The sequence below is a fragment of the Saccostrea cucullata genome, unplaced genomic scaffold (assembly GCF_032062105.1).
Source record: "Saccostrea cucullata isolate Sc308-1 unplaced genomic scaffold, CSIRO_AGI_Scuc_v1 ctg1045, whole genome shotgun sequence".
In the NCBI taxonomy this organism is placed as follows: domain Eukaryota; kingdom Metazoa; phylum Mollusca; class Bivalvia; order Ostreida; family Ostreidae; genus Saccostrea; species Saccostrea cuccullata.
In genome coordinates this window covers 104,433-113,202 of record NW_026933980.1, presented here as the reverse complement: position 1 = coordinate 113,202, position 8,770 = coordinate 104,433, and the positions used below count along the sequence as shown (strand labels likewise).

General features: G+C 34.8%; 1 protein-coding gene across 1 annotated transcript; it reads right to left on the bottom strand.

Annotated features, from left to right (window-relative positions):
* Positions 1 to 362: 362 nt before the first annotated feature.
* Positions 363 to 8,000, bottom strand: LOC134239733 (E3 ubiquitin-protein ligase RMND5A-like). The gene is made up of 9 exons (XM_062721885.1): positions 7,846 to 8,000; positions 7,466 to 7,611; positions 7,196 to 7,333; positions 6,981 to 7,081; positions 6,025 to 6,191; positions 5,585 to 5,750; positions 4,634 to 4,736; positions 837 to 991; positions 363 to 546 (listed from the first exon to the last, which is right to left on the bottom strand). The coding sequence occupies exons 1-9, from the start codon at positions 7,979 to 7,981 to the stop codon at positions 483 to 485; spliced, it is 1,176 nt and encodes a 391-aa protein (XP_062577869.1). The 5' UTR covers positions 7,982 to 8,000; the 3' UTR covers positions 363 to 482.
* Positions 8,001 to 8,770: the final 770 nt, after the last annotated feature.

Here is an 8,770-nt window from a genome sequence, read left to right as displayed (position 1 = left end):
TATTTTGATTTGCATTGCCTTTGGATTACATGTAACTTCAGTCTAGATGAAATCCTATCTAACAGACAAGGCTCTCAATGAAATTATAAAGGCTTCCTGATTTTTTGTCTTTTTTCCTGTTCTGATGATGGATCATTTACAGATGAAAGACACCAATAAATCACACCTGTCCAATATTTCACTTGAGACAAACGTAATTCTTTTAAAACAAAGATTCTTACTTTGGTACAAGTCTTAACAAGGGGTCAGCACAGCTGACTGATTGATTCTATATTGGGTGAACTATAGACATAATCAGACTGGTAAGAGATCCAATCACAAATATAAATCTGAATAGCAGGAAATCTACACCCCCTTCTTTATTTTTGCTGTATCATTCACACTGATTTATTCCTCCAGACGTTAAAACACTCTGAATATCATGAGATACATGTGAGTGTAAACATGCCTCATTGTTTGCTGCACGTTGAGATATAAGTCACTCAGAAGAAGACTTGTTTAGCATCTGATGGGAGCTGTTCTACCGGGCAGTAGGGGCACTTCACTCTGCAATAAAAAATTATACAGAGTAAAACTCATTTCATCAACATTTATTTTCAAAGAGTATAAATATTTAACACAGTGATGCTTTGTTTAATGTTTTATTGAAGCTAAGTATTTTTATTTGAAAAATCTGGAAAATATATTCGCCTTCAATGTCTTTTTTTTTATGATGATGGGACAATTCAATTTTTAAGGAGTAGAGAGAGGATATAAAACTTTACTCATAAAAACACATACAATTTACTGCCTTACAAAATGTTAAGGCTCATAAAAATGTTGTATTATTTACATACTTGTTGTTATTTGAGAGTTTGTTGAGGGCGTCGCGAGAGATCACATGACCACAGATCAATCTCATTGGAGGGTTGACATCTGTACTCTGTTGTCTGAGGATCGGACAAGCAAAGATAGAGTGATATCTGTACTCCCTACCCAGGTCTATCTCCACCTACAAATATTATCATCAATAACATCAACATCATAAAATTAACATCATCAACAAAGATAGAGTGGTATCTGTACTCTCTGCCAAGGTCTATATCTATCTACAACAAGAGGCCCTTGGGCCTTATAGGTCACCTGAGAATCATGCAACAACTGTCAAATGATAGAATTTGGCTCAAGTTTTAAGGTAGATGTTATGGCATTCACAATTTTGAAAGAGACTGGCAGTCTGGCACCATTGCTAATCATAACTATGAACTTTGCAATTGCTTAGTTTGGTTACTTAAAGGGGCTGGGTGGTCGTGGCCATTTTTAGACTATTTCTATCTCCTTTAAAAGAAGAGCTCCATATAAAGATAAACAAAAATAATCAAATTTTAAAACTAATATGTATAAAATTTTTCTTTGTCAAATGATAGTTGACAGCTAAAGATATCATATCATTTAAGTTATATCTGGTGGTTAATTTGTTGTTAATTTGTTGACCCCAAGCCTCCTTAATACCCATGGACTGGATAGGGGAACAAAAACCAAACATGAACCCCTGACCCTAGGTCAACACATTGCACAATTTTTGAAAAGGCACACTTGCTTATCAAAAATGTTTGATTAATACCAAGGAGCAGATTTCAAACAATTCATTTTCAGTATTAAGAAGAGCCCTACCCCCCCCCCCCCTCCTCCCTGGTATCCCTGACCCAGGAGCCTGTAAGTTCACAATTCAAGAAGAAAAACCCTTGCACATCATAACTATGTAAGTAGTTCATCTGCTTATAACCCAGGAGCAGAGAAGAAGATTTTCAAAAAATTAATGTATTTTCACTATATAATCATTATAGAGCCCCGCCCTAACACCAGGACCCCTGACCCTGGGGCCATGAAATTCACAATTTTAAAAGACGCACTCCTATTTATCATAAGTATGTACTTTAGTTATTTTAATTAATACCCAGAAGCAAAGAAGATTTTCAAAGTATTAATGCATTTTTACTATATAATCAATAGAGCCCCGCCCTAACACAAGAACCCCTGACCCTGGGGCCATAAAATTCACAATTTTAAAAGATGCACTCTTACTCATCATAGCTATGTACTTGATTATTCTAATTAATACACAGAAGCAGAGAAGAAGATTTTCAAAGAAATAATGCATTTTCACTATATAATCAATGAGCCACGCCCTAACACCAGAACCCCTGACCCTGGGGCCATGAAATTCACAATTTTAGAAGAGGCACTCTTGCTCATCAAAACTATATACTTAGTCAGTTTATTTGATACCCAGAAGCAGAGAAGAAGATTTTCAAAGAATTAATGTATTTTCACTATAAAATCATTATAGAGCCCCACCCTAACACCAGAGCCCCTGACCCTGGGGCCATAAAATTCACAATTTTAAAAGAGGCACTCTTGCTTATCATAACTATGTACTTAGTTAGTTTATTTAAGGTAAGTCACTCGTCAGCTTTTTAGAAAAGTTCACGCAGAAGCTTTTACTTCAAAACTACTTATTAAAATTCAATTTTTATAACATTTTTAAATACAACAATGTAAATTTTTTAAACTTTTTTTTTTTTTTTTGAAAAAACTGCTCAAAAATCTACAAAGAAGAAAGATTTATGAGGGACTATTTCTTTTGGTGGAAGGATATTTAGCAGAAAATTCTGCAAATCTGCACATTTATAAAATTTAATGTGATGGAAATTCAGCCTCACATACTTTTACTCGGAGAATATTTTCCGTTTTGATATTGCTAAAAATATTTAATATAGGTCTTAATTTATATTTTTAGACTAAGTTTTACACCTTCCCTCAACAAACTTTTCAAAAAAATGAAAATATATTAAAGAAGTCAAGGTCAAATTTACACCATTTTTTGCCTGAAAATCACATATTTTGACAAATATTTCAAAATTAACATCAATGACCCCACCTTTTTCTTTCATTATTTTAAACTACTCGATACTTGTGACTGATCAGCACTCAAGTCGTAAAAAGTTTGATATAAAAATTTTTTTTATTGCCTATTAAGTTTTTTATATCCCAAATATGTTATTTTTTTTAGTGCAAAAAGGTCACACAATAATTTACGCGCATTAATTTGCAAGATTTGTTTAATGATAAATATTATTCAAACTATTTTACGTAAAATAAGATTATATTTATTGCCATGCTTACATCTAATCAAATATAATAAGGGTTAAAGTAATTAATCAAAGAGATGAAATTTAAGTGCAAAAAGGTCAACTTAAATGTACCGTAGATCAGTAGGATGCACACTGACCCCCTATTTTCTTTGCGATTTTGAGTTACACTTTATGAGTTCTTATCCAAAATATACTTCTCAAAAAATCCTTGATATAACAAATTTCAGGAGTGACTTACCTTAATACCCAGGAGCAGAGAAGAAGATTTTTAAAGAAATAATGCATTCTCACTATATAATCTATATAGCCCCGGCCTAGCACTAGAACCCCTGACCCTGGGGCCATGAAATTCACAATTTTAGAATAGGCACTCTTGCTTGTCATAACTATATACTTAGTCAGTTTATTTGATACCCAGAAGCAGAGAAGAAGATTTTCATAGAATAAATGTATTTTCACTATATAATCATTATAGAGCCCCACCCTAACACCAGAACCCCTGACCCTGGGGCCATAAAATTCACAAATCTGGAAGAGGCACTCTTGCTCATCATAACTATGTACTTAGTTGGTTTTATTTAACACCCAGGAGCAGAGAAGAAGATTTTTAAAGAAATAATGCATTTTCACTATATAATCTATATAGCCCCACCCTAGCACTAGAACCCCTGACCCTGGGGCCATGAATTTCACAATTTTGGTAGAGGACTCAATGCTGATTACAATCATGCAAACAGTTTGACTGCTTGATGTCCAGGAGTAAAGAAGAAGATTTTCAAAGATTGCACTAATTTTAATGGTTTTGGCCCCACCCCCCAGGCCCCAGGGGGGCAGGGACCATGAAATTCATAATTTTTGTTCATCTTCACTCATAGATGCTATATGCCAAAATTGGTTGAAATTGGTTCAGTGGTTTCAGAGAAGAAGCTGAAAATGTTCAAATGTTAACGCACGACGAACGACGCACGACGAACGACGACGGACGAAAACGGATAGCAATAGGTCACCTGAGTTTACTCAGGTGACCTAAAAACATCAACATTGCTATCTACATCAACATCATCTTCATAGACATCATTTCATCAAAAAATTCATCATATCATCAACATTATCATCATAAAAATCTTCATCAGTGTAACAATATTACAAAACACATGTACATCGCACAGACTTAACTTAGTTTGAAATTTATGTTCTTATGTATACATTTGTGAAATCTTTTTTTTTCTCTATGTCTATTGACTGTAAACCAACTTTTATTTGGCTGCGAGAAAAATTCGCAAGTTTCATGCCCTATTTTAAGTCATGAATATTAATCGCCGCGGACCATTTATTTTGTTTTGTTTTATAGAAAATGTTTACTTATTTGTGGAAATTGATAGTCGCAGATTGATTTCAAACTGATGAATTGCAACTAAAAGATGACGCGAGTAATAGTTGGTTCACAGTATATTGTACTTTGTGGTTATTTGACAAGGTGCCATTTAACCAGTACTGACCGGCAGTTCCTCCTTGCTGCTCCAGACCCCAGACACCTGTCTCTGCTGCATCACCTGTCTGATGTTAAGGAGTGGTGGTAAGGCCAGGCAGCCAGCGCGGATACTGAAATAGAGGAGCAGGGTTAACTAAAACTATATAAACAGAGGAGTGGTGGTAAGGCTAGACAGCCAGCACGAATACTGAAAATAGGAGCAGGTATAAGATTTAACTGTATAAACAGAGGAGCAGGGTTAAGTTATATCTTAAGGAGTGGTAGTAACGCCAAGCAGCAAGCACAAATATTGAAACAGAGGAGCAGTGTTAACTATAACTATATAAATAGGGGGGGGGGGGTTTTTGTATTAAAGGAAAGAATTCTTTTTAACCAGAAAATAAATATAGTATAAGTTTTCTTAATACTTATCAACTGTAAAAGCAAAATTATATTTAGGCACCTTCCCCTATCCAACAAGAGATGTTTGTAAAACACTTATGCACCACTTCCCCCAAATTGGAATTTTTCCAAGTCCAAAGGGCATAACTCTGTCAAAAATGGCGCAATCATACCCAAATCAGAACTTGACCTTGATATTCATCTGATATATCTGTATACCAAATTTCATTTCAGTATGTACAACGGTTGCGAAGAAAATGAACGGAAACGGCAAATAATTGAAATTTTTCTAAGTCCTAGGGGCATAACTCTGTCAAAAATGGTGTGATTGTACCCACAACAGAACTTGACCTAGATATTAATGTGAGATATCTGTATACCAAATTTTATTTCAGTATGTGCAATGGTTGCGAAGAAAATGAACTGAAACTAAGTGGACCGACAAACAGACCAACCGACCGACCAACAGCAGCAAAGCATATTGCCCTCCCTTCTTCGAAGAGAATTTATACACACAAATGTGTAACTAAATCTCCTTAAACTCCACTGCAAGGGGATAATAATTTTAACTGCTCACCTGACACTGAGTGGACTCTCTACAGACATTCCTAGCAGTGTGCAGGCGTCCCTGGTAAACACATCACAGATCTCGTCCCAGTAGATTGGGGCCAGGAGGTGGGAGTATGGAGAATTCTCAATACCCTGCTGTAGATACAGCATACTGCCCATCAGTATCTGTAAATCTGCAGGGGAGAAAAGACAACAGAATGAAAACAATGCCCTGCTGTTTATACAGCATAGTATCGAATATGCATATCTACATTGTAAATTAAAAATACCAAAATCCTAGTTATAGGAGAAAAATTATGATAAAAATTCAAAAGGAAACTCCCTGAATCAAGTATCAAAAGACAATTGATTCTTTAAAGAAACATGTAACAAAAAACAATGTATTATTTAAAAGTCCATCCATATTGTGTAAAGAAAAATTTTCTGTCCAGTAGACAAGAATGTTACCTCTAGCGTGTCTGTCTGCGAATGGGGCGAAGTTCCTGGAGTACTGGAGGGCCTGAGATTGGAGGGAGGGGCCCTGTTTAAGGAGATCAATAAACTGCAGGCGATGGAGCTTAAACTCCAGGGAGCTCCGAATCTCATTTAACCGTTCTCTGTTCTCCTCCGCCCACCTATATAAATAAAGTTAATATTATTTAATATTAAGGTTTGTCATGCTTTAACTTTCATACTTTAAATATGCTCAAAGAGAAAATTTAAATTAGTCATTTTATATCGGAATTACATGTATGCCATATCCATAAACTCTTGCTTTAAAAACAACTGCTCCATAATAATTCATGGTTAGTAATATTTAGATATATGGAGTCATGATATGAATCAGTTAGCTGCAGATCTGTAGCGTTATGGTTTTATTTATTTGTCTTTGACCATAACGCTACAGATCCCGTAGTGCAAAAAAAGTGCAATTTACGGCGCAATATTTTTTGCGCTCTTTTGGGGAGAATTTCTCCACTTTCCAGCATCGTTCAATCAACTACCTTTCAACCCCTAATTCTAGACACATTACATGTATTTAATTAATCTGTATATTTTATCCATCTCCCAACCCTTTATAGTCATCTCTACAAGTGATAAACTCGCTTGATTAAAATTATTTGTTAGATTACTGAAAATTCATATCCAGCGAGTTCATTGCATGTAGAGACAACTATAAATCGTTGGGAGGTGGATAAACTATACATATTGGCTACAGAATGTGTCTACAATTAGGGAGTGAAAGGTAGTTGATTGACCAAAGCTAGAAAGTGGAGAAATTCTCCCCAAAAGAGCGCAAAAAATATTGCGCCATAAATTGCACTTTTTTTGCACTATGGGATCTCTAGAGTTACGGTCAAAGACAAATATATAAAGCCATAACGCTACAGATCTGCAGCTATGAATCAGTAAACTCTGGTCACCTTAACGCTGGATTCAGATCCTTCTGTTTCAGTCCCCCCAGAATCCTGTGAAGCTCCAAAAACGGCTCCTTCTTGTCTGCAGCAATTTCTAAATTTGCATCCTAGAATGCAAAAGAAATATTTTGGATCTTTTTTTCACTTTAAACAGATATGATTTAGAGAGAGGTACTCGATACAAATGTGATTCAGAAATAGCTTAAATTAGTTTCTCTTACCTCAATCAGAGCATCTGCAATGTGCAGCATGCCCTGTCTCATGAAATGTTCCGCAATCACTTCATTTAGTAGGAGTTTCTTGTTTTCGTCCTCTAAATTACAGTCTTGAGATATGGAGGTAAAGTCTGTCACAAAATTCTGGGAGGAGAAAGTGATATGTTATGGATAAAGCAAATTAAATTCTAATACAAATAAACTCTTTTTTATTTAATCCATGCTATGATGTGCTTTCAAATAGAAACTAAACATTTTACAAGCATAAAATCTCACCCTATCGACAGCCTTGCCAACTTTTGACACGGTGCTGTGTAGGTCTTTGTGTTCCTGACCCATCCTAGAAATGGCTTCTTTTATTTTCCGAATTGTCTGCATCAGGATTATGGACTGTGTGGGTGTAATTTCATGATCAGTTGGGGCTACAAATCACAGAGGAAATTCGAGTTAGAAATTTAAGAACTCCTAATAAGTAAAAATGGATTAAATTTAATTAATATTATTAATAATTCTTATGATTTATATGCAATTGTTTTAAACTATCTTGAATGTATTAAAGTATTAAAAGAAGATAATTTCAACATTTCCTGGACAAAGAACTAAAGTCAGTGGTGTTTATATGGAAAATATTACATTCTGGAGGATGAAACGCATACCTTCATTAAGTTCTTTTTGAATACTCTGTATGGAAGAAATTAATTCTTCTAAATTTTTCTTCGAGTGGTCCTGGAGACCGCTAAATTTTGATAAAACTCGTTCCACTTCTCTCTCCACTGCTAAACACGACTCCATCTTTGTTTTTCGTCCTTCACCTCTGGATTATGGGATGATTCATTAATATTATTACATTTATGCATAAATCCCCGCTTTTTGGATGAATTTGAAAAATAGAAAAAATATTTTATTTAATAAATTCATATTTTAATAAAATTAAATAATACAAAGTAATTTTTAAGTGAGTTTTATTTAATATTTATAAAGTTACTTTTCTAAATTAATTATTATTCCCTTGGGTTCAAAGTGCACCACATGATTATAGATAGCAGAAGGATAAAACGTACGCTGAACTAGGACCTGGGGTCCCCCGCAAATAGTTCGTCATTTGCGTAGTAATAAAACATTCTAGGAACTCTCCAGGCATTAAAGGCACAAAAGTAAATTCATCGATATCATCAATACGCAGACCTCAGGTCACCTTATATATTAATTGAATTTTATATGATAGACAATTTTCTTTGTCTTACTCCAAAATAATCATATTTATAACTTTATAAAGATCAACTTTCTAATATATATATTAGCAGAAACGAGAAATAATAAAGGGTGACCAGAGGTAACCTAATATTTTACATCAATATAGGGGCCCAAAGATCACCTTACATTGTACATCGGTAGGGGGACCAGAGGCCACCTTATATTTAACATCATTAGGGAGACCAGTTGTCACCTTATATTGTACATCATCAGAGGGATCATAGGTCACCTTACATTTTAAATCAATAGGGGTCAAATGATAATCTTTTATTGCACATAATAGGGTGACCTGGGGATACCTTATATCGTACATCATTTTGCGGACCA

Bases quoted from the DNA above. Each gene is read 5' to 3' on its own strand.
- LOC134239733 (XM_062721885.1), bottom strand. From the start codon at position 7,981: ATGGAGTCGTGTTTAGCAGTGGAGAGAGAAGTGGAACGAGTTTTATCA. The intron at 7,082-7,195 runs GTAAGAGAAACT...TTTGCATTCTAG, and splicing joins TTGCAGATGCTCTGATTGAG to GATGCAAATTTAGAAATTGC. The intron at 992-4,633 runs GTCAGTACTGGT...TAATATTTGTAG, and splicing joins GCAGCAAGGAGGAACTGCCG to GTGGAGATAGACCTGGGTAG.